At 42.8% G+C, this 26,981-nt stretch overlaps 1 protein-coding gene across 15 annotated transcripts in view; it reads left to right on the top strand.

The window, feature by feature from the left end:
* LOC118387534 (regulator of G-protein signaling 3-like) overlaps positions 1–24,862 on the top strand; it is a 217,559-nt gene extending 192,697 nt beyond the window's left edge. For 8 of the 15 annotated variants that reach the window (XM_052459849.1, XM_052459846.1, XM_052459848.1 and 5 more), the window contains 5 exons: positions 4,833–4,906; positions 19,207–19,308; positions 20,792–20,853; positions 21,989–22,155; positions 22,806–24,862. In XM_052459849.1, the coding sequence (XP_052315809.1) occupies positions 4,833–4,906; positions 19,207–19,308; positions 20,792–20,853; positions 21,989–22,155; positions 22,806–23,006 (606 nt within the window). In that variant the 3' untranslated portion in view covers positions 23,007–24,862. Of the gene's footprint in view, positions 1–4,832; positions 4,907–11,747; positions 11,913–12,789; positions 18,205–18,569; positions 18,922–19,206; positions 19,309–20,791; positions 20,854–21,988; positions 22,156–22,805 lie in introns of those variants that run through there. The other 7 variants (XM_052459847.1, XM_035775988.2, XM_035775986.2 and 4 more) reach the window with 7 other exon arrangements.
* Positions 24,863–26,981: the final 2,119 nt, after the last annotated feature.

The following is a 26,981-nucleotide window of genomic DNA, read 5'->3' as shown; positions in this document are numbered from 1 at the left end:
GATCCTATCTGACCTAAGACAGGGTATTAGAATTAAATGTCAGGAATTGTGAAAAACTGAGTTTAAATGTATTGGCCATGGTGTATGTAAACTTCCGACTTCAACTGTATATGCATTGTTTGCGACCGTTCAGCCCCCCGTCGACCCAACCCATCAGACCTCTTGCCCACAGCCCTTCAGTGTGTTTCTGGCTTTGAGCGCCTTGGCCTGGGGGTCCTCAGTGGAGCACGTGAGAGTTTGTTTCTGCTGTGGACCACTGCTGTGTAGACATTGGGGCTCAGGGTTACAGTATATATAGAGACTGGATCTGACCCTGCTGTTGTTCCTATGTCCTGAGCAGACTGCTATGTGAGGGGCTGGGGAGGGGTTCATGCTTCACAGACTTCAGAAATTAAAGTGATGGAGAACGCCAGAGATTCACTATTTTAACACTTGAACATGGACAATTGATCACCAATTCCAATTGTTATACCTGTATTTCAATCTTAAAACCAATACTTTCATTGTTAGCATATGGATAATTTCTTCTTATGTCATATAAAACATTACTATCTAGTGGGTATTCAGGTTATATGTAGGTATGTGCGACAAAGAGTAAATACAGTGCAATCGGAAAGTATTCCGAAAATTTGATATTTCCCCATTTTTTTTATGTTACAGCCTTATTCTAAAATTGAATAAATAATATTTTTCCTCATCAATCTACACACAAATCTCCACAATGACAGTGAAAATGTTTTTTGCAAATGTAAAAAAATACATTTACGTAAGTATTCAGACCATTTGACACTCGAAATTGAGCAGGGTGCATCTTGTTTCCATTAATCATCTTTTAGATGTTTCTACAACTTGATTGGAGTCCACCTGTGGTAAATTCAATCGATTGGACATGATTTGGAAAGGCACACACCAGTCTATATATGGTCCCACTGTTGACAGTGCATGTCAGAGCAAAAACCAAGCCATGAGGTCGAAGGAATTGTCCGTAGAGATCCGAGACAGGATTGTTTCGAGGCACAGATCTGTGGAAGAATACAAAAAAATGTCTGCAGCATTGAAGGTCACCAAGAACACAGTGGCCTCCATCATTATTAAATGGAAGAGGTTTGCAACCACCAAGACAATTCCTCTTCCAAACTGAGTGATCGTGGGAGAAGGGCCTTGGTCATGGGGGTGACCAAGAACCCAATTGTCACTCTGGCAGAGCTCCAGAGTTCCTCTGTGGAGATGGGAGAACCTTCCAGTCGGACAACCATCTCCGCAGCACTTCACCAATCAGGCCTTTATGGTAGAGTGGCCAGACGGAAGCCACTCCTCAGTAAAAGTCACATGACAGCCCGCTTGGAATTTGCCAAAAGTCACCAAAAGGACTCTTAGACCATGAGAAACAAGATTCTCTGGTCTGATGAAACCAAGACTGAACTCTTTGGCTGGAATGCCAAGTGTCACGCCTGGATGCAACCTAGCACCATCCCTACGGTGAAGCATGGTGATGGCAGCATCATGCTGTGGGGATGTTTTTCAGCGGCAGGGACTGGGAGACTAGTCAGGATCAAGAAAAAGATGAACGGAGCAAAGTACAGAGCGCTCAGGACCTCAGACTGGGCTCACATTCCAACAGAACAAGGACCCTAAGCATACAACCAAGACAACGTAGGAGTGGCTTCGGGACAAGTCTCTGAATGTCAAACATCTTTGGAGCGACCTGAAAATAGATGTGCAGCGATGCTCCCCATTTAACATGACAGAGCTTGAGAGGATCTGCAGAGAAGAATGGGAGAAACTCCACAAATACAGGTGTGCCAATCTTGTAGTGTCATACCAAAGACTCGAGGCTGTAATTTCTGCCAAAGGTGCTTCAACACTGAGTACTGGGTAAAGTACTGGGTCTGAATACTTATGTAATTGTGATATTTCAGTTGTTGTTTATTTACACATTTGCAAAAATGTATAAAAAGCTGTTTTTGCTTTGTCATTATGGGGTTTTGTGTGTAGATTGATGAGGGAAAAAAAGCTATTTATTCCATTTTAGAATAAGGCTGTAACGTAACAAAATGTGGTAAAAGTCAAGAGGTCTGAATACTTTCCAAATGCATTGTATACAGTATTTTATCACCCATGATACAATTCAGTATTTGACGTCCATCCATCTGAGGACGTTGGGAGATTATGTGGAAACCAGCCACTAGGGGTGACATTGAACACTGTTAACTTCAAGTTGACTTTGGTTTTGCTAGGGCATGGTGGATGGGCTTCAACATCTGCCTCTGATTTCAAAAGTTGCACGTTTGAATCCAGCAATAGAACGTTTTTGATATAGTTGTTCTCAATTTTTTTGTAATCCTATCCCAAACCCTAACCCTTACTTTAAAAATGTAGAGTTAATGCCTAAAATGATCCTTAAGCAGTCCGGAATTTGACATTTGGAACAACTTCAAAGTTTGACATTTGAGCAACATGGATGAACATCTAAATCTGACATGAGAATGTGAGGGCTGGTTTAACATGCTATTTTATTTAGTCTGTCTATAGCTATTCAGTCAGTAAGTAGTTTTAGGTTATGTTTCCATGTTCCTCTTAGGAAAAACAACACACCTTCAAGGCAGCAAGACATTACAGCCCTAAACTAGGTCTGCATCACGTCACCAGACAGCATCCTACATTACAAATGATCATGTTACATGTAGTAGGAAACCCATAAACATTCCCTTTAAGAGACACAATAGAAGGGAGTCCAGTCCATGTGTTCCTGTAGGTTGTAATGGGTCTTAATTGCAGTTGGAGGGTTGTTTCAAAGTGTCACATGAGCCTGGCGTTGAGTGCTTTATGGTATGAAAGGACCTGTAACATGCGGACCTCCTCTCAATGGCTAGAACCTCATCGTGTGTCTTCATTTGGAGATCCCCGCTGAAGGCTAGTGTGTGTGTGTGTGTGTGTGTGTGTGTGTGTGTGTGTGTGTGTGTGTGTGTGTGTGTGTGTGTGTGTGTGTGTGTGTGTGTGTGTGTGTGTGTGTGTGTGTGTGTGTGTGGCAGGCAAAAGCAAACCATATTCCCCTGTGTCTGTGGTCAGTAATGTGGAGTTATGACCTCTGGATTAGCTATTCCTACAGTAAACCCTGTGGGTAAATAGCAGGAGGACTGGGTTGGCCTGATCCCCCCCATCCTCTTTGGTTACTGGGGCAAAGCCTGGCAGACAGCTCCCTGGGGTCTGGGGCACCCTGGTTCTCATGTTCCCACACTAAAATTAAACACTTTATTTTGATGTTGCTGCTGACCCTACTGACCTCATTGGGATCTGGTCGTTGCACAAGTGCGTGTATGTGCATGTGTGTGTGTGTGTCCGTGCGTTTGTGTATGTTTGTCAGCCTTGAGCGTCTGGGGCTTGGAGGTGGACAGGAGGCTACTAATGACCTACACAGACATACACATGTACATTGAACAAAAATATACATTTCAACGATTTTACTGGGTTACAGCTCATACAGTATGAGGAAATCAGTCAATTTAAATAAATTAATCTGGCCCTAATCTATTGATTTCACGACAGGGAATAGAGATATCCATCTGTTGATCGTAGATACCTCATAGTTAATACTTGTCATTTTCTGTGTACGCAGATAACGCTGATCTTTAGACGCTAGTTTACAGGAGCATTTTTGTTGTTTTGGTCGGCATCTCAGTAGCTCTACTTTCAGTGACACCTTTAGCAGTGTCAAGGGAACGAGCCAGCTCAGTATCTGAACTCTGGCTATGATCAAAACACTACACAGGGTACAAGTAAACAGATTATGTGTGCTTTATACTGGGATTTGTTGAATAGGTGGGTAGGAGGCATTACAACTTCAGTTTGACTTTGATTTTGTTTTAAGATGGCACTGACCTCAACTATATGCACAGGTTCAATGGCTGTGAACTCCTTGCCAACTGTTGGTTCAATAGCAACAATGAAGTGCTTTTTTAGTCCGTGTCTGTTGTTATTCTCATTTGTCACTTTGAGACACAGGCAGGGGAAAGAAACTATACTGTACCTAATGTATGGGGAAATGGGTTCCCAATGAGCACTCATTGTTTCAGTCCAATAACAGGCGCACACACACACACACACACACACACACACACACACACACACACACACACACACACACACACACACACACACACACACACACACACACACACACATGCTCATGTGTGTGCATGAACGCACACACACGCGCACGCACGTGCGTAAAGACACACAGAAACCTCCACCTCCCCCAGGACAGTCACGGACCAGCAGATTACCAGAGAATGACCCCTCTTCCACTCCTCCCCCTCTTTTCTTTATCAGCCAATCAGAGACAGAGGGGCTCAGGAAGTGTAATGTGACACTGGAGCCTATCGGCTTAGGTTTAGGCTTAATTGGGGCCAGGGCTACCAGACTGGTGTCACACTCTTTTCACACACAAACTCACACACAAACACAACTTGACTCTCTCACACATACTCACACATGCACAGTGTAGGCCACCCTCACTCACACACACACACACACACACACATGCATTCACTCTCGGTCAGCCACACATTCACACACAGAGAGAGGCCCGGAGGCGATAGGAGTATGTGCTGGGGTGCTGTTGAGGATTAGCCAGAGGGGGAGCTGGCTGTGTGTGTTACAGACTGGACTAGATACCCTTTACCTCCATCACACTGCATACTTTAGCCTTGGAGATAGTGGCACCGGGGGGACTAGTGGCTTTTGGGGCCCAGTGTGAGGCTCTAGGGGCCAATTTCTACTGTGACTGGGGAGACTGGATGATGCAGTGTGTGCTCTCCCTACTCTCCCTTCAGCTCAGCGCCGGATCCCCATGCAGCTGTGACGTTGGCCCCGACGGGTCCAAGAAGTCTAAGAAATCCAAGAACCTGTAAGTAACCAAACAACCTTTGATTTACTGTTTCCTGTCTTTATTTTTTACCCCCTCTCTTCTTATCTTTGTAGTTAATATTGAGAATGTCTTTGTGTTGTGAATGGGGAATCCCATGTCATGTGTTCTAGCAGTGCAGACATTTGATAAACTAGCATTAGTAATGCTGCTTTATGGAGTTGCCCTATTTTACGTCAATTGGATCCATGAACACTGTTGAATAAGAGAATGTCTGCACTGCTAAAAATGTGGGATTCTTTTGTTTCCCATTCTTGGCTGTGACTGATATGAACTCTAAATACACATTTTCATTTGCTGTAGCTCTATTATGCTAACCTTTATAATCCAAAGACAAATAGTTTTTTTGTTCATTGTTGGTAGGGGTAGTGTGGCGTAATGCAATAATTGTTTTTCTAATACTGTCCATGGATGACCCTGCAGCATACAGTAGTACAGTGTCACCTCATGTCAATGTCATTAGCCTTAATTCTATGGCCTCATGGCTATCAAACATGGCTGAAGCCACAAGCCCATACTTGCCATTCAGGTGTCAGATGGGCATTTGAAATGATTTCACAATTTGAAAAATAGAATCTATATCTATCCAGCTAGTCGAAATACAAGTGTTTAAAGAAGCATTTTTTTTTTTACTTCAATGTGGAGTCAGGACTCAGGAGAGGCGGTGTACTCTGTTGTTTCAGCACAGGTAGGCTGTTCATATTAAAACAGCCTACCTGTTGGGAGACCATTGTATCCTACTGCTTCTCATTTTCTCCAACTTAATTCTGTAATTGTAAATCCATTTGCATTGATTAGACATCTCCCACTTCACATGCGCCACATGGAGCCTCTGACGGTGCTGCTGCATTGATTGACTGACAATAACAAGCTACATGTGAAAAGTATGTAGGCTACCGGTATGTCTTTTTTATGGGTGGCACTCATTAAAAACGGTCATAAAAATATTGTTTTATTAAAATGTTTAATGTCATGTTCTATCCTAACGGCCTGTTTTGAATGAAATGTAAGATGGTGCGTGTACAGTGCATTCATAATGTATTCAGCCCCTTTGTCTTTTTCCAAATTTTGTTAAGTTACAGCCTTATTCTAAAACAGATTATATAGCTATTTCTCGTCATCAATCGACACACAATACCCCATAATAACAAAGCAAAAAAACGTTTTTTGGAAATTTTTGCAAATGTATTAAAAATTTTAAAAGGAACTATTACATTTACATTAGTATTCAGACCCTTTACTCAGTACTTGGTTGAAGCACCTTTGGCAGCGATTACAGCCTTGAGTCTTCTTGGGTATGACTCTACTAGCTTGGCACACCTGTATTTGGGGAGTTTCACACATTCTTCTCTGCAGATCCTCTCAAGCTCTGTCGGGTTGGATGAGGAGCGTTGCTGCACAGCTAATTTTAGGTCTCTCCAGAGATGATTTATCGGGTTCTTGTCCGGGCTCTGGCTGGGCCACTCAAAGACGTTCAGAGACTTGTCCCGAAGTGTTCGTCGGGTTCTTGGTCACGTCTTTGACCAAGGCTCTTCTCCCATGATTGCTTAGTTTGGCCGGGTGGCCAGCTCTAGGAAGAGTCTTGGTGGTTTCAAACTTCTTCCATTTAAGAATAATGGAGGCCACGGGTGTTCTTGGGGACCTTCATTGCTGCAGAAATCTTTTGGTTCCCCTGACCTGTGCTGCGACACAATCCTGTCTCAGAGCTCTACGGACAATTCCTTCAACCTCATGGATTGGTTTTTGCTCTGACATGCACAGTCAACTGTGGGACCTTATATGCAGTAGACAGGTGTGTGCCTGTCCAAATCATGTCCAATCAACTTAATTTACCACAGGTGGACTACAATCAAGTTGTAGAAACATCTCAAGGATGATCAATGGAAACAGGCTCCACCTGAGCTCTGAATACTTATGTAAATAAGGTATTTCTGCTTTTCTGTTTTATACATTTGCAAAAAATTATAGAAACCTGTTTTCACTTTGCCATTATTGGGTATTGTGTGTAGATTGATGAGGGGGAAAAAAACGATTTTATCATTTTTAGAATAAGGCTGTAACGTAACAAAATGTGGAAAAAGTCAAGGGGTCTTCGGAATACTTTCCGAATGCACTGTATGTGTTGTCAAATGTGTGTGCTGAGGGGGATTCCTGTGCCATTATCGCCTCAGTGATTCATCAGCTGTTGATTGAGCCTTCTTCACACTATCACATGGAGACGAAAGGAGAATTCACAGCCAGAGGACAATGTCCATTTAAAATGGCTGCTCAGCCTGAATGCTGATAGCTACTCAGCATATCAACAGCTGACGAAAATTAAAATCAGAAGCGTCAAAAGCCACATTTGAGCATAATCATTAAGTAAATACAATGTCATGTATTTTCAGTTTAGATGTTAATGACATAAGTCACTACTTGACACATTTTGGTATCCCTCGCCACTTTTTGAATGCCCCAGGATAGTCTGTTTATGCAGCTGAGAGTTTGAGAATGTAAATGTGCAGTTGTTGAGAGGGATGTACCACACCTCCTAAGTGTGTGTGTGTGTGCGTGTGTGTGTGTGTGTGCGCGTGTGTGTGCGTGTGACTAAAGTGTCTGTTTTCAAGTCCTTAAGTGTCACCTCAATGTCACACTTCCTCTGAAGTGAGTCTACAGATGTAGGATCTTAATTTGAGCCGGATTGCTATAGCAGAAAAATAACCCTGCAGCATCAGGAAATGTGAATTATAATTAATGTAAATTTTTGTAAGGGTTGATACATTTTTCAATAGGGCAAATCAAGCCTGAAATGTCAAAGTGGAAATTACAGAATTTAGAAGCCTTTTTAAAACTCACGTATTCATTTCTTGCATTGCAGGAAAAGTATCAGCAACAAAATACTGATCAATTTAAATCCTACATATGTGCATGTTGAGTGGATGTCTATTGTTGTCTTCTCTTGGAGGTTTTTCCAATTTAGAATTTTCTGTCTAGCCTCAATTGAGCCAAATGTGACTGACCCAATTCCAATCTATGTTCTCGATATTTACGCCTAGTTAATAGGGATAGGGATAGGCGCTAGCGGGACACCAGTCGACAACATCCAGTACCTGTGTATGCTGTCTTGGGTATCTGGTCCTCTCTACCGGCTGATACCCCAGCCTATTCAGTATGAGATGGAGCTCCGGGAAGTTAGAACGTGACACGCCAGATGTGGGGAATAATCATGTAAAACAGTATATGCAGTCACTTACACCATCAGGCATATGTGGGTTACAGCGCAGCGGGTTACAAGAAAGCAGAGTAGAGTTGTTGCTTTTGAGTAATTTCCCAAAAGCATAGGTAGGGAGGATATTGCTGAACCTGGGGATTGACGTGTACAACGGCTGGATTACAATTTAATTGTGTTGGGTTGGGGTTACAGGAGTATTTTCCGTAGGGTAATCACAGTTATATCTCTTACATGTTTCCAGTTAGTGTGTGCTACATATACTTCCTTGATTAAGCACTTTGCTCAAGATGAATCTACAATGTCCTTTATTCGAACCCGTGACAATCTATTGAGTTACTCAACTATGTAGCTGTAAACTGCACCTGTCCCTACTACCCCCATGACCTCTTCTTTAACAGGTATTCTTTTTCTCTCCTTTTCACATCCATCCATCAGATTTCCCTTTCTCCATTGTTTTCTTTAACCAGGAGACCGAGTTCAGTCTGAAACCTGAAGCCTTGTCTTTGTAAATCATGCTCCTTCTTCCCCCCCCTGGCTCTGTCTTTCATTCCTCCCCCCTTCCTTGGTGAAGACCTCTCAACCATCCCTCTGGGCCTCTGTATGTGTCTTGAACCTTTCCAGACTTTATCTCCTCATGATCTTACTCCTGGTCCAATCACCAAAGAGTGTATACACTATGCAACCTTCAGTCTTCTCAGAGGCCCCCCATACATACATAGGAGGCCAGGTCAGGATACAAAGCTGTAGATCATTCCTGTGGCTCAAAGAACCCCTAAAGGCCGTAATTTACCGTGTGTGTGTGCATTTGGATGGAGTCAGATTTTTTGGATCAATGCACGCCTTTTGTTTAACATGGGCCGTGTTTTTGTATTTTTTATTGTCTTCTCATTTGGGGTGAAAGCAAGGAAGAGGCGTCATCCCTTGCTAGCAGTAGCTAACTGACTTGAGCCTGACAAAAGCATAGCAAGCTAGCTAGCCTTTAGTTTTCCACACCTCCATGTGAAACAATCAGATTTATTATTAAATAATATGCCCTAGCAATATTGTTATACTTGCTAGTGTGACTTGCAATATTATCCCAGTTTAATATGCTGCTTCAATGTGTTCAGTTCCATCAGATAACAATAGAGCTTCATATCAGAAGTCACGTGGCTACCAGTGTTTTTACCATTTTACTTCTCAATAAAATACCTTTCATTGTTTCAACAGTCGCTGAGATTATATTTAGTTATCAATGCAAAATTCTACTTTAGATGCACAGCCTATTTCAAGAAAAATTATGTGAACCCTTTGGATGTACCTGGATTTCTGCATAAAGTCACAACATTGTACAAACACAGTATGCTTAAACTAATAACACACAAATTATTGTATTTTTCTTGTCTATATTGAATACATTTATTTAATTTAAACATTCACAGTGTAGGTTGGAAAAAGTATGTGAGCCCCTCGGCTAATGACTTCTCCAAAAGCTAACTGGAGTCGAATCAATGAGACGAGATTGGAGATTTTGGTTAGAGCTGCCCTGCCCCATAAACATTTTGGGGTTTGCTATTCACAAGAAGCATTGCCTGAGAAGAACCATGCCTCAAAGAAAAGAGATCTCAGAAGACCTAAGGTTAAGAATGGTTTCCTTGCTTAAAGCTTGAAAGGTTTACAAAAGTATCTCTAAAAGCCTTGATGTTCATCAGTCCACAGTAAGACAAATTGTCTATAAATGGAGAAATTGCAGCACTGTTGCTACTCTCCCTAGGAGTGGCCAACCTGCAAAGATGACTGCAAGAGCACAGCGCAGAATGCTCAATGAGGTTAAGAATAATCCTAGGGTTCACATACTTTCTCAACCTGCACTGTTTATGTTTACACGGTGCGTTCAATTGAGACATGGACAATTATAATTGTTTGTGTGCTATTCGTTTATGCAGACTGTGTTTGTCTATTGTTGTGAGTTAGATGAAGACCAGATAGCATTTTAAGGCCAATTTATGCAGATGTCCAGGTAATTCTAAAGGGTTCACATACTTTTTTCCAAGCAACAGCTTCATTGCCTACACAATACTGCCCCCAAAACAGCATAATGAACTCTCCCTAGAGTCACAGATTTGAATCTGTGCAAAAGTCTGTTGATATAGCAACACCTGCCATGTAAGCAGGACTATGTTCTACAAGGAGCTGCCCATTTTGTGATATGCGTAGTTTACGTAAGGTCTGTAGAACCCTTAAAGCCCAATGTTTAACACACATTTCCACTTATGTACGTAGGGAGAAAATCAACACATGAGATTGGTTTTAGGAAAACTATGCAATATGGGCTCAATGCGAGTGCAACTTGATGTTTTGCATAAATCGTGCATTGATGTTGCTGGACATGTTTGAGTTGTGCATTCGTATCTCACGTTCAGAATCCTGAGTAGGAATAAACCTTTATTCCTAACCTTTATAACTCTTTGTGGAATGGAAAACAATTGCAACAATGTTTACTGGTATTTAATACTCTGTTATTCAAGACTATAATGGACATTAAGCTTGGACTGTTAATTGGCTAATAAGTATTAATGAATGTTGCTGGGTAAGGGCTAAATGGTGACTGTGGCATAGCCTTAGTGTCTGCTTTGAGGTGGTTGTTGTAGCTCACACCGGTTGACCGTGCTAGATACTGGCCAGTAGGGGATTATAAGTGGGGAGGGAGCAGGAGTTATCAGTCATACTGTACCTGTGTTAAGTTTATGCAGACACAGAGTGGTGACACCTGGTTTTTGGATGGCCTATATTGAGAATCTGTTGTAGCTGAAACGTTAGGAGCCTCAGGAAGCGGAATGTGTAGGTTTTTGAAGAGCATATTTGATTGAATTCTAGACAAAGTTTGTAAGAGGGAACCTGAGTTTAATGCTGAGTAGGTATGGCCTTTATCCAGGCAGGTTACTAGACAGGCCACTATCTCCTCACCTAGCCCCCTCTCCCTCTTTCTCTCATTCCTCTCCACTCCATACACACACACACACACACACACACACACACACACACACACACACACACACACACACACACACACACACACACACACACACACACACACACACACACACACACACACACACACACACACACACACACACACACACACACACACACACACACACACCAGATGAAAGGATAACATTACACCAGATGTGCTAGTATAATATCCACCTGTTGTTGTGCTACATGACAGGAACAAAAATAACATGGTGGAAATGGATTTTCGATTTTTGAGTCATCTCTAGTTATGTCTACTAATGATAGTGAAGATGGATGTCACATTGCTGTAGTAGTAGTAATAGTGAGTTCTACAAGGTCAATATTAGTTGTTGCAGCATTCGTAATAGTCTAGTATTAGAGGGTTTACTAATTGCTGTTGCAAAGGTAATAGCAGTAACAGGTGTAGTTGTAACAGCAGTAGCTATTAAGTGATTATATATTTGTGAAAATGAAAGCATTTCCTACCCCATAAAACCCAGGCTTGTTCGGGCTTAGATAGAATGCAGCACCATCCTCTCAGAATAGCACCTTGTGATTGGGTGAGCCTTGAGCCCGCCTCCCCTGGCCCCTGGACTATATAAAGCTACAGCAGAGCCTCTCCGGGTTAGAGGAATGTGACAACTGAATTACCCCTGCCCCGAGCACAGCGCTCTGACGCTCTGACACACACACTATACACACAGGACTACACACAGGACCCTAAAGACTTGTGCCCATGTTCCCCGCTATGGTTGACTTCTCGGAGAAGTACCTGGAAAGGTAAGAAGTTGGAACCCATGGGTAGTATGCTCTGTGTGCTCTCTGCTGCATTAGGAAGGAATAGGGAGAGGGAGGGAGATGATGTTTTAGGCTCTGTGGGGTACTACTGAAAAGCTGTTAGGAGGCCAGCTGACCTCTCTTCTGAATCTCATTTGCCAGTCGCTGGGTGAGAGGACTCCCGTGTGATTAAAACTATTTTGAGGAGACTTCAACTTGTAGCTAAAGATTGGCCTTGTCTTTTAATAATTGGCCTGGATTTCTAATGTGGTCTCTGTGGTTTGTTAGGTGGGTAATGTTGATCATTTAGATTTACATTTGGCAGATGGCTCAGTTAAGAGGGGACGGGTCCGTGCAGTGTTGACTTATATATACTGAACAATGTAGGAACATTTCTACGTTCAGCATTTGCCTTGGTTAGAAAAGAATGTACTACTATATTTCCAGATTTCACTTTTCTGTCCCAGTGTGTTTGCCTGCTCTGTTTTTAAACAGTCTACCACTATGCCATAGAACGACTCTGGAAACCCACATTCTTATTTACTCTGTGGTAAAAGAACGTGAGGACCCTACTGTCCCTTGCTCCATGATATCTCCATGTTGTTGTTGTTGTCCTCATAGTGGGGAATAACAGGGACATGTGCAGCTATGCCATGTTATGCAGACGCGCACACACACACACACACGCACACACACGCGCACGCACGCACGCACGCACGCACGCACGCACGCACGCACGCACGCACGCACACGCACACACACACACACACACACACACACACACACACACACACACACACACACACACACACACACACACACACACACACACACACACACACACACACACACACACACACACACCTTGTTATTTTTAGTATGACTTTGCTATTGATTACTGCATTGTTGGGGTTAGAGCTTGCAAGAAAGACATATCACTGTACTTGTGCATGTGACATTAAAACTTGAAACAAACACACAGACACACAGAGGCGAGCTATGTGTGTGTTCTGTGTACACGGTGCAGGGCCAGGCACATAATCTACTGCAAACAGCCAGAGTGGCAGACGGGGCAAAAACAAGCCCAAAGGTTACCTCCTATCCCTTTACCCTCTACGCCTTCCCCTGGCTGTAGTGGATGGGGCTGCCTGGAGGTGTGGAGAGGGGATCCAGTACACCTTGGGAAACAGAGCCACCGGGTGGAACAGGAAGGTGGGATGTATAAGGCACTTCAAAGCAACAGCAGCTGTGTTTTAACAACCCTGATGAACTGACATGGTGGAAACATCTAGTAAAGTAGGTCAGAGCAGGACTGACTGTAGGCATCAGGCAATGGGTGCTGATAGGCGTTTTCTTTGACGTTTTGGCGTTTTCTTTGATTCTATAGTGGGACTTGACAGTAATATGCATATGTGCATCTTTCATGCTTCTATACATGTATAACTCTGTAGTATACATTGGTGAAAGACACCCAGTAAAATATTTTTATGAGTAAAAGTCTTAAAGTATTTGGTTTAATATATATTTAATTGTGCACTTTGCAGAAATCACTTCGCCATTTCCTCATTGCTAAAATTCTTTGTTGTGCCATCCTAACCGCTGTGAAATGTATTTTCAATTACCAAAACTATTGTTTGAAGCTGGTGTACAAAAAAACGGAAGAAAAATACGCAAAAATAAAATTTAAGAATGTGGAGCATAGAAATAGCGCACATACTGCTTCTTAGACTTGCTTTCACTGAGAATGACAGACCGATAACTGATATTTCTATGTGAATTTGGTCTGTAGCCCAAAAAGTTACATATTGCAGCTTTATCAAATTGTAAATCTAATTGCTGAAATATACTTGACTTCAACGGGATAGGTGTCCCGTCCACGGGACGGTTGAGCAAACGTAGGCTAATGCGATTAGCATGAGGTTGTAAGTAACAACAATATATTCCAGGACATAGACATATCTGATATTGGCAGAAAGCTTCAATTCTTGTTAATCTAACTTCGCTGTCCAATTTACTGTCGCTATTATAGTGAAAGAATACCATGCTATTGTTTGAGGAGAGTGCACAATTTTAAACATGAAAGTTATTAACTTCTTAAGGATGACGCAGAATAAGTTCCCATGAAGGAACATCAATCAGCGGAAATTTCAGAGACACCTATAGTTTTTGATAAAACTCAAACTTTCATTAAAACACACATTCCAGGTATTGAATTAAAGCTACACTCGTTGTGAATCTATCCACCAAGCTTTTCGGCGAAAGCATGAGAAGCTATTATCTGATAGCATGCACCCCCAAAATACTGCAACGCCACTTAAAACGACAGATTTTGCGGTAGCCGGCGCTACCCAAAACGCAGAAATAAAATATAAAACATTCATTACCTTTGACGAGCTTCTTTCTTGGCACTCCTAGATGTCCCATAAACATAACTGTTGGGTCTTTTTTTCGATTAAATCGGTCCATATATAGCCTGGATATCGATCTATGAAGACTGTGTAATCAAGGAAAAAACTGAGTTTGATAACGCAACGTCATTTTTTAAAATTAAAAAAGTTGACGATAAACTTTCACAAAACACTTCGAAATACTTTTGTAATGCAACTTTAGGTATTAGTAAACGTTAAAAATCTATCAAAATGATCACGGAGCGATGTATATTCAATAGCTCCACGTTCTGATATCATGTCCAAATATTTCTCAACCAAAACATCCGGTCGGAGACCGGAAAAAATGCGCTGCCTTGTGTCGGTTTGACCAAGAAACAAATCCGAGACAAATGACAAGACTGTTGCCATCGTGTGGAAGCTGTAGGTATTGCAACCTCGGCCCCATTTGATGTGGTTCACGTTTAACAATAGGTTGAAGTGGCGCATGGATATATTTTCCCATTTTCAGTGATCAGATTTTCCTGCACTTTTCGATGAATGATCCATAACAGGTTTTAATACAACATTTTGAACAGAAATGCAATGGTTCATTGGATCAGTCTAAAACTGTGCACATTCACTGATGGCATCTAGTGGCCAAACGCTAAATTGCACCTGGGCTGGAAAAATACATTATGGCCTTTCTCTTGCATTTCAAAGATGATGGTACAAAAAAATACAAAAGAACGGTTGTTTTTTTCTTTGTATTATATTTTACCATATCTATTGTGGTATATTCTACTACATTCCTTTCACATTTCCATAAACTTAAAGTTGTTTCCTTTCAAATGGTACCAAGAATAAGCATATCCTTGCTTCAGGTCCTGAGCTACATGCAGTTAGATTTGGGTATGTCATTTTAGGAGAAAATTGAAAAAATTATGTCTTATCCTGTATCAAAAGTAAAAATACAAATCATTTCAAATTCCTTATTTTAATCAAACCAGACGGCACCCTTTTCTTGTTTTTATTTATTTACGGATAGCCAGGGACACACTCCAACATGCAGACATAATTTACAAATGAAGCATGTGTGTTTAGTTTGTCCGCCAGAGGCAGTATGGATGACCAGGGATGTTCTCTTGATAAGTGCGTGAACTGGACCATTTTCCTGTCCTTTCCTGTCCTGTAATGAGTACTTTTGGGTGCTAAGGAAAGTGTATGGAGTAAAACGTTTGTTATTTTCTTTAGGAATGTAGTGAAAAGTAAAAGTTGTCAATTCTTTAAATTGTAAAGTACAGGTACCCCCAAATACTTCAGTAGTACTTAGTATAGTACCCATGTGTAAAGTACTTATGTTATTACTTTGTTGTTGCACATTTCTAGTACATCAATGCAGTTCTTTATCTCGCAATGTGATCTACTGTTGGTGTTGACATGCCCCCCTGTAGCCCCCGTGGTTGTTAGTCAGTCAGTCAGTCAGACAGTCACACTCTAGCACATCTACAGTACATTTGCAGTGTGTCTCTCTACACCTCCCCAGCACTCCAGCTCTCCCCTTGAGTTCTTAGTGCCTAGCTAGCGAGAGATCCCTGGGAGCGTGGCCCAGTTTCATGGTACCAGTATTAGCTTGGAGAGAGGCTATTACTGTCTCTAATGTGAGCCAGGAGAAGTGGGAATAACACGAAGACCTGAGATAATTGCAGCGACAAAGACCCTCCAGCCCCCTCTACACGGACACAAGTACGCACACACACACACACGTCTCTGCCTGGCAGATAGGGAACATGGGTGGGAACAGAAGTATTTTCTGGATGGATGGGATTAGAGAGCATCTCCCGTAGAGGGATGTTGCCATTTTTGAAGCAGATTGCCCTGTCAGGGTTAGGGCTATGTTTAATGAAGAGAGGAACACACATAACGTCTTCCACTGCCTCTGGTGGGTGGGCGATTATCTCTGTAGCCGGGGTATGTTATGCAGAGTTAGGAGTGGTGGGAGAGGGTTTGAGGGTTAAATGCAGGAGACAAAGAGATGAGACAAGGAGAGCAGACAATGCTGGGCCTCTCTCTCTCTCTCTCTCTCTCTCTCTGTGTCTCTCTCTCTCTCTCTCTGTGTCTCTCTCTCTCTCTCTCTTTCTCTCTCTCTCTCTCTCTCTGTCTCTGTCTCTTCTCACATTTCCTTGATCCCCTCTTGCCCCTTCACCTTTTTGCAGTACTAGTTGTTCTCCCAGCAGGTTGTTTGTTTTCTTGGGGTAGCTAGCCTGGGGGCAGGAGGCCTGACGACACCCAGCCGTGTGGTGAACAAGCTAACTGAGCTGTGTAGAATGTGTCCCCTGCTTGCCCTTTGTGGCTGTGTGGATGTGTGGCTGTGTTGTCTTCCCTGTGCCGAATGGGGACTCTGATACTGGCCTTTGCTGTAGCCCTCAGCCCCTCAGGCCCAGTGTATGAGCTAATAATCACAGAAGCAATGTGATAGATGGCCGTGGCCAGAGAGCTGCCATGTGTTTAACCTCCTTATCACTGCCTCAGCCTAAATCACGTTTCAGCAGCCTCATATGTGCTTGGCTCTCAATAACACGTATAGACTCATGGCATAGGATTATAGAATGGCATTTACACAAACAAGTAGGCTATTCAACTACTGAAATATTGAGATGGTTTGAATGGATTGTAGGATGGTCTGTTAAGCAAAATTACATTTTAGTGTAGTTTTCATCACTATATTGTAGTTTATTCCTCCCAAGAATTGTGAGATTTGTAAATCAGAAGGGGATTTTTACTGTCATCATCTTTTAAAACCAAACAATTGAATGTTATTAGTAATTATTCTTCCACAGTACATTGACATGTTGAGAATGGAGGGCCATATCTCTGTAGTACACTAATCCAGCCAGAAAGTGGCAATGTAGAGTTGTGAATTCAGATCCCTCTCCCAGTTCTCACTGACCAGTGTTCACAGCCCTGTCATAGATTTCCACCCAGCCTGGCCCAGCGTAGTTCACTCAAGTTGTATTGAAACCAGACATGCATAATAAATGGTATCATTAGGCTTGCAAATATTTGCCAGCGCTCCTAAATAACGAGTCCCTTTTCTCACATATGTTGGCATGGCACCCCTATTCGGCTTTAACCTCACATAGTTATAAGCCAAATGGCGATGGACACTAAAAACAGAGCAATCAAATACATTCCACTTCTCTATGATGATTTTATGCCTTTCTAAAACAGCTTTTTATTTGAGGTAGTGTGCTGACCTCAGACTGGTGACTGGGTTGTCGAGAGAAAAACTGTGCCAGAGGTAGAGTTGAATGTTTTTCACCACATCAAACAACCCAATTTTACTTCACACTAGAGCTAGCTCCTCATCTGGATAGAGCATGGTTTCATGCAGCCCTAGTCTGGAATATTAAAATCATGCCCATTGCAACACCTATAACCTTTTATGGTGCCTTGTTAAAGATCACCTTCTGTTTTTAGATGAATCACAATGGCTGCTAAGCCTGTCACCCAGATAGCCCTAAAAAAAATACACACTAATCAGCAACAGGATTTTAGAAAAAGATTGTTCACATTCCTTGAGGTCTGCCTTTTTTTATTTTTACAATCAATTTCCTGATCTCGCTCAGTGAGGAATGCAGAGATATCCGGTGTCAGGGGGACGCGATGGAGGGGGTTGCACATGGTCCCCTCTCTCTCTCTCTCTCTCTCTCTCGCTCTCCCATCCTGCTGAAGAGATAGGAGAGGGGAGAAGAAGTTCTGTCTAGAATGCCTTCAGAGCCACTTCCAGAAGCTTCGCCACGAGGAGACAATAACACTCTAACCAGCCTCAGCTTGAGGACATGTTTTTTTAAATTATTTTTTTTATGTCTGGAAAACCCACATGATCAGGTGCACGGAGAGGGCCTTTGGATGCTGGCAGAGAGAGGGTGAGGGTGAGGGTGTACATGGGTACAGTATGCATGTGTGTTTAAATGTGTGTGTGTTAGCATTTATACTGAATGTGTGTGCGTTTTCAGGCTCCAAAAATGAAATGCTTTTTTGGGTTTGGTAGTCTCACTGGGGCTCTTGGTGGCATAAGGCCAGCTGACAGTGACTAGGACAGCGGCGTGTTCGCGCGTGAGCTAATAACTAATACACAGTGGAAATCAACCAGGAAATGGGAATCGTGTGGGGTCGTGTCCCTTTGAGGAAGCATGTGAGGTCAGAGGGAGGAGCCAGGAGCCAGCCAGGGATTGTTGGAAAGCATGGAAGACTAGGGTCTCTGGGGAGATGGTGATGGGAAAGGGAGATGCAGGGTGTTGTTGTTGGGGGGGGGTATAGTTTGGGTGATGGAGGTAGAGGGGGTGCAGCTGTGCACCGTGTCCCGTCCCGAGGGCCCCGGCCCTGGGTTATCTCCCTCTCAGGGTCCCTTTCGGCACCTGGAGAATGGTGTGATCGCTCAGAGGAGTAAGTCTCTCCTCCTTCACTGCCAGATTCACTCACTCCCTGCACAAGGACCTGCCAGGGATAGAACTAGAGGAGAGAGATATTGAAAGAAGACATTGACAACGGAGAGGGAGAGATACTAGCTGTCACTGTGCTGTAACTTCCACTGGACACCACTCTACTCTACTGCACTTGAATATCCTGCTGAAGTCTGAAATGTATACAGCCCTGGCACTTTTTCCCTCTTCTGATTTTGAGCATATGGAACTGATCTGAACTGCTGGAGTTTGTCTTTAAACTTGAGCTGTGTTTACCATGACTTGGATTTCATTGTTTTGTTTTTAATTTCTGGAAGACTCAACCCCCTTCTTCCCACTTGGTCTCTCCACATATCTTTCTTCATTTTTCTCTGTTTTTCTCTCTCCATTTCTTTCTTTCTTTCTTTCTTTCTTTCTTTCTTTCTTTCTTTCTTTCTTTCTTTCTTTCTTTCTTCCCATACTCAGGGCCAAAGACATGAAGAACCGGCTTGCTTTCCTGAGGAGGAGGAATGAGTCTCCCGGAAGCAACCCAGCTGGAAAATTCGACAAGTCCTTGAAGTCAGTAAAGTGAGTTTTTTTTTTGTGTGTAGCTATGTGTAGCTATGTGTGTTTGTCAGTGTGTTTGTCGTGTGTGTTTGTCACATGCCCGCATTCTGGGTCCCACCCCAGCTGGTGATGACTTGGCTCAGAGAGACAGACTACTTGGCACTGTGAAGAAGCGCTTGTAAAGCCACTGAGAGAAAGACAGAAATGAAGGAGGGAAGAAAGGAGGAGTGATAACTGATTAATTACGTCTCAATGTGTTGAACTATCTCTGGTTGATCCGTAAGCTAAGACGGATGTGATTGCCGTTACAGGTTAGGTAGATATTATGGCTTTGGTAAAGGCAGCCATATAGTTATATTATGTTCCTATTTCTACCTGTTTAAATAGAGAATGTTTCAGAGAGTGTATCTGTATTAGATTTCATGTATGTGGTCTGGTGGTTGATTTTGAGTTGCAACATTGTGAAATGTTGATGGATCAGTGATGGGTGAACTCTTGTAACAGAGCGATAGGTCCAGTCAATATCCATGGTTACATATATATTTCTATACTGTATTTATACTGTAGCTATTTGGCTAGTTTGAATGACAAAATGGATCCTGGTCCCGTACAATGGCTAGTGTATGTCTAATGTATAGTCTGCCATTGCGTCTTTAGAGTATGCTCGCTTGAACACAAGCTGCATCTACTCAACTGCTATTTAAATTCAAGCGTGCATCATATAATAAATATCGCCCAGCAACCGTAACAGAGCGAGCAGGAGGTCCATTTGTTTTGCGTATGTGAAAGTAGTCAGTCATACATTATACTGTATCATGCAATGTTGTAGAGAGAGACGTACATGTTTTGTCCACAGAGAGAGAGAGAGAGAATTTATTCACGGAGCCAGTTGCAACAGTAACTGATGTAAAAAAAAAATCAATAAGGTAGAAAATGATAACAAAGAACCAGTAGTGTCTCTGCATGTAGTATTATTAGAATAGATTCAAATGGCTGGGTCCTATATTCCTCTGTTGCCATGTCAATAAGGCTGCAGATGTGTTGAAGGAAAATAAGTTTATCCTCTATCAGAGAGCAGAGCGAATGAGGGAAGCAAGGGGCGGGCATAAAAGCTAGGGGGTGGACCCTCAGGTTCAAACCCTCTCCCCATTGGCCGGCTTAGTCCCTCCCCTCCCTGCCTCCCGAGCTGCAGTGAGAGGGAGTATAAGATGAGTAGTCTAGTGGAGGAAGTTAGACAGTTTTAGGCACACACACTCATATCCACTCACAAACGCTCGCTCACACACAGCCCCAGAGTGCCAGAGAGTGTGAAAGAGAGAAAAACAAAGAAAGAGAGAATAAGAAGAAGAAATAGTAATTGAACAGAGGACTAGCCAAAGTACCACACTGACGCTCCTTACCAGTCCAGTGCAGTACAGTGGAGCACAGAGCTTCGGATGGGTCACACTATGAGAAACCTGGCAGAGATGGGCTTGCTAAAGAACCGCTCCGCTTTCATTTGCAGGCCCACCCCGGAGGAGGCACTCAAATGGGGGGAATCTCTGGACAAGCTGCTGGCCCATAAATGTAAGTTTGCCTTTCCTTCTTATTCTTCTCCTTCTTTATTCTCTCCATCCATTTAATCAATCTAACCCAGGGGGATAAAGGAAATGACTAATGCCCATCTGGGTTGATTGCCATATGGTCCAATGTGTATCTGGTTTAAGTTGAACTGAAGCATGGGGAACAATTGCATTGATTATAAATAAGGAACAATGTGCATGTGTTTTGGGGGGTGGGGGGTGGTGTCTGGTACGGGTTGTAAATATGCTCATATTGACGTGCATTAAGCATGCATGCCTTGCTTGTGCTTGTTGCTTTTGCGATGTGAATTCAGTGTGTGTGTGAGTTGTTGCACGCCTGCAGTGAATGGGCAGTCTGTTGAAGCACTGCTGCAGCTCTCCCACTAATCCCAGTGGATGAATAGAACCATGCATTAGTGTATGGGGAGAGCGACCAGATTATAGGCTAGGTGGCTGATAGAGAGAGGGAGAGAATGCTTCAGAGTAGTGTTGCTATATTTATATTCTTCCATAATTCATAGCCTTGGTCTGAGTGCTGTGAGGTTGGTTGTTCAACTCCCCCTCTTAGCGGAACAACACTTTAGTGAGACAACACATGAATCCCTTTCTTTTCCTCCCTTTGCTCTCAGTTTAATGTTATCTCCCCGAGGGGGTTCATGTGAACGGAAAGGTGTGGGCGACCAGGCAGGGTGGGAATCTGCTTCCTGCTATTCTTACCCTGCTGATGGCTTTTCCTTAAGTAATTAAAAACACCAATCTCAATAGCCAAATCAACAGAAATGTATTGACAAGCAAATTGACCCCACCTAAGAACAAGAAAGGCTTCTCTTTGTTCAGAGACGACATTGAAAAAGGAATTCCAATTACTGGTGTCGATGACAGGAAAAAGTAACAGAGTATAGTGTAGGGTCAGTGGGGTGATGCTGGATAATTGTTGCATATGGGAGGTGACTGGATAGGTGTCTCAGAGGTGACTGCATGCTGGCTTTAGTAGTACCCTTTTTAACAGCGTGATTCAATGGACTTGGCTACCGTGCTATTTTAGGTAGTCTCCCACATTGAGAGAGATGCCGCTGTGTTGCCATGGCTCTCCAGTCACATCCACTAACCCACACCTCTGTCTTTCATCTTCCTTTCAGATGGCCTGGCAGCGTTCAGAGCTTTCCTGCGCACAGAGTTCAGCGAAGAGAATCTGGAATTCTGGCTAGCATGCGAGGATTACAAAAAGATTAAGTCGCAATCCAAGATGGCGTCCAAAGCCAAGAAAGTATTTGCTGAATACATCGCCATCCAGTCTTGTAAAGAGGTGAGCAGCAATCCCCATACAAACACAGACCCGTACCCACAAAGGATGGTGGAAAATACCATTAAACTGTAATTTACCCTCTCCAGCCATTAGGCAATGTTTATACCGAAATGAGCTCTCCATTTCCATTTTCCATATTGTTTACTTTGACTTACTGGAAAAGACTTAGTCAGCGGCCCCTCAATTAAGATAGTGTTCTCTAATTCCAACCTCACTTGTCTTGATTCAGCCTTTTTCGAATGTCCCCTTCTAACTCCTGCCTGACAGAAACTAGGCCATGAATGAACTTGTTCCTGCTGTAAATAGAAAAAGCAGTGATTTTTGGCCGGCCTCCGCAGCATTGTTCCCCTGCTAAAGATGTTAGGTGATGAATGTGTAATGCCTGTCAGAAGGTGCTCCCACAAGGGAACAAGTGAGCTGGAGAGGACGTGAGATCATTCCAGACAAACTGGCTTTCTTTGGCCACCTGACACGCACCAAATAGACTCCCTCACTTTTCCCCTTTCCCTTTTTGTTTCAAACCTGGAGAGCCGGGTGGAAACTTCAAGTCACAAATCAGCCCCAACAACTGGAACCAGTTTTCAGTAGCACTGAAACTAACCTGCTCTGCTGCTTCTTCCCTTCCCTCCTTCCCTCGTTCCCTTTCTCAGGTGAACTTGGACTCGTACACCCGAGAGCACACCAAGGACAACCTTCAGAACGTGACGCGTTCCTGCTTCGACCTGGCCCAGCGCAGGATATATGGCCTGATGGAGAAGGACTCATACCCCCGCTTCCTCCGCTCAGAACTCTACATGGACTTAGTCAACCAGAAGAAGGCCAGCACCACGTCCACCTCCTCATCGTCGTAAACACACAAAGATCGAGAGAGAAAGTGAGAGACAACGACGAAAGAGAGAAAACATTGACTTGAAAGCAGGGGTGTTGATTCTTTTTATACGTTCGCTGTTTTGTTTTGTTTCTGCCATCTTCCTGTCCCACTATAATTTGGGTGTGAGAGAGACAGAAAGCTAGGCTGTGGCATTGAGGGGGATGTTGTTTCCACAACGACCATGATGACGGACCGATGGTGGATGGCTGGATGGAGAGGAGAGCCCAGTCAGGACAGCTGGTCAAGTCGTGACTGCTGGACGCTTCTCTGATCACTCTCATTGATAATTGATCACTGTCTGTGGTTCATAACGATATACGTTGGTTTGTCCGGACGTACTGTAGAAAGGATGGGGTGCTGAAACCTCCGCAGACATGAAGACAGTCCGGTACTGTTTTGGCGCTTTTGTTGATTATTTTCCTTCTTTTTGTTTTACACCCCCCCATCCTCCTCCTCCTTTAGAGCCAGTTCAAATGCTGTTGGTACGACGCAAAGGTTTGTTTTGTCCTAGATTCTCAATGTCTCACAATGACCATTTCTAAACGGGCTTGCGAGAAAAAGGAGAAACGTGATAGCTGGATCAATGTCTGGATGACTGGACGAAAAGCCGCTTTTTGTCTGGTTTTGCATCTTCTTTTTTTCTGTTCACGGTGAAACACAACTCTCTCAAGCACAGTCAGCATCTGTTCTGTTCAGCATTCTCTCACAGGGTCTCACCTTGTCGCATTCATCCAAATCATACAGCAAAAGACACTGAGGAACAGAGGGAAAAGAGCGAGAGAGAGAAAGCTGGAAAAATATCAACAACGGAACAGACCAAAACTGCAAAAGCAGAGATGTGCCACTCTAACTCGAAAAGACTTTCTGCCTGTTTCCAAAGACCGTCAAAAAAAGAGAAGCAACACTTGACTGTGTTCTGATAAGCAATTCATTGTAGCGCCACCTAGACTCAACGAGGCAGCATTCTCAGGACATTAAGGCACTTGACTATGAAGCTTCCAAGCTTGATTTTTTATTGTTATTCATTTTTGTTTTTACACATAAAATGTTTTTGTTTTTTTATCGTTTTAAGTTCAAACCTGCACTCCATAAGTATACTGAGCAATACTGTTGGGAGGTTGCTCTTTTCATAGACATAAAAAATAAAACAAACGCTTCACCTGTACAAAGGTCTGCCTATTTATTTCGATATCTTGCAGGATGCTTCACCCATTGCAGTCAGATGAAAGCTCTCCCTTCCCCTAACCACAAACCAGGTCCACCGCTGTCCTGGCTTTAAGTGCAATATGTTTTTGTTTATTTTCCTTTTTTTCCCATTTTTATCCGAAAGACAATGTCTTGAGCTCTGTATTATACACTTTATTTGTAAGAGTTGTGCTGCAAAATTCTGCTATAAAGTTGATTTACAGTTTAAGTAATTAATCAAGAATAGATACATGAATTAAGTAAGTCATTCTAACTGTGTACCCTGGCAGCAGGCAGCTAGGGGTTAAGGATGTACATATAATTCTTTAAGAAAATAAAGAAAAAAAACAGAAAAAAAAACAAGAGGTTTCACTTGTGTTGAGCTGGAACCTGGCTGTATCTATGTAAATATGAGAGACTCAAAGCTATAAGATGACATGTATTGTTATAGAAATGAGGAAGGGTGGCTACGGTCTGCCCTTCCCTGGTCATACACTGCTTGTCAGGAGTTTTCTGAAATGTATTTGATCATTTTCATTGTTTACAATTCAAACGCATCTCCCAAGATAGCAAGCGAAAAAGACAATAGAAATACATTTGGTGTTATTGCTGAAAATAAATAAAATAACCAACTGGTGAAATGATAAATAATGTCTCTGAATTTTAATTCGCTGGGAATTGTATGTCATATCAGTATGTCCACTTTGTTACATGTTGCTAATCGAAGAAATTAGCTGGAGAAGAAATATATACGCATATCCAACATCTATTACAGTATGAGCGCCAATGTATTAAGAACAAATTCTTATTTTACAATGAAGGCCTCCCCTAACCTGAACAATGCTGGGCCAATTGTGTGCCGCGCTATGGAACTCCCCATTCAATCCAATCAGCAATAGATAATACCGCGCTTGACACTTAATTTCTGATTGAGCTGATATACAGTACCAGTCAAAAGTTTGGACACACCTACTCATTCAAGGGTTTTTATTTATTTTCTACATTTTAGAATAAAAGTGAAGACAAAACTATGAAATAACACATATGGAATCATGTAGTAACCAAAAAAGTGTTAAATGTATTTTATATTTGAGATTCTTCATAGTAGCCACCCTTTGCCTTGATGACAGCTTTGCACCCTCTTGGCATTCTCTCGACCAGCTTCACCTGGAATACTTTTCCAACAGTCTTGAAGGAGTTCCCACACATGCTGAGTACTTGTTGTCTGCTTTTCCTTCACTCTGCGGGCTAACTCATCCCAAACCATATCAATTGGGTTGAGTTCAGGTCATTGTGGAGGCCAGGACATCTGATGTAGCACTCCATCACTCTCCTTCTTAGTCAAATAGCCCTTACACAGCCTGGAGGTGTGTTGGGTCATTGTCCTGTTGAAAAACAAATGATAGTCCCACTAAGTGTCACCAGCAAAGCACCCCTACAACATCACACCACCTCCTCCATGCTTCACGGTGGGAACCACACGTGAGATCATCCATTCACCTACGCTGCGTCTCACAAAGACACAGAGGTTGAAACCAAAAATCTCAAATGTGGACTCATCAGACCAATGTCCAGATTTCCACCGGTCTAATGTCCATTGCCCGTGTATCTTGGCCCAAGCAAGTCTCTTCTTATTATTGGTGTCCCTTAGTAGTGGTTTCTTTGCAGGAGCTATCGACCATGAAGGCGTGATTCACGCAGTCTCCTCTGAACAGTTGATGTTGAGATGTGTCTGTTGACATGACCTCTGTGAAGCATTTATTTTGGCTGCAATTTCTGAGGATGGTAACTCTAACGAACCTATCCGCTGCAGCAGAGGTAACTATGTGGTGAGAGCCAGTCTCATCATTGCGCTTGATGTTTTTTTTTGACTGCACTTGAAGAAACTTGCAAAGTTCTTGAAATTTTCCGCATTGACTGACCTTCATGTCTTAAAGTAATGATGGGCTGTTGTTTGTCTTTGATTATTTGAGCTGTTCTTGCCATAATAAGGACTTGGTCTTTTACCAAATAGGGCTATCTTCTGTATACCACCCCTACCTTGTCACAACACAACTGATTGGTTCACACGCATTAAGAAGGATTCAATATTCAATCTGTATTGCTGAAGCGTTACAGATAGCTTGCTAGAGATTTAAAGGTAATTTCCTACTGAACCGACATCTGCATTGTTAACAGTGAATAAAGTCTCCGATAATGCGGGAATATTGCCTTTAAATTGCTGAATTTCAGCGATACGTATTGAATAAAGCCACATTCTGCTTCTGTAGCCTCTTTCTGTTCATCCAGTGGAAAAAAGATCTCGTGCCCACTTTTCAAATGGACCTCTGTTGTCAGCTCACAGACAGAATGACAGGGGGAAGACAGAGGAAACGGTCGGTGGTCGATGATGAGTTTTAGGGTGGGGGTTGGGTGGGGGTAAGTAGGGGTGGTATAGGACTTGTGGAAGGAAAGGGGGTAAGGGGGGTGTTTTTAGCATCTGAGCAGTTGGGGGTTTGAAGAGGCAGTTACAGTAGAGATAGAAACTTTAATCTCCTTCACCAGCTGCCGTCTGTTTTTCACACAGACAAGCACTTGAACATGTGCTCACACACACACACATACACACTCGTGCAGATACACACACACACGCACGGAAACATGCGCACACACACCACTCGCCCTCGACCTCACTATCGTTCTTGTTTCCTCCCCTTGTCTGTCTTGTCTTTATTCTACTCCTCTTTATCTCCTCCCACCATGGAGGCCCTAGTCACGGGCCAGCCTCTTA

Source organism: Oncorhynchus keta, chromosome 13 (assembly GCF_023373465.1).
Source record: "Oncorhynchus keta strain PuntledgeMale-10-30-2019 chromosome 13, Oket_V2, whole genome shotgun sequence".
Taxonomy (NCBI): domain Eukaryota; kingdom Metazoa; phylum Chordata; class Actinopteri; order Salmoniformes; family Salmonidae; genus Oncorhynchus; species Oncorhynchus keta.
Note: the sequence above shows the minus strand (reverse complement) of the source record. Positions and strands in the feature narration are given on the sequence as shown.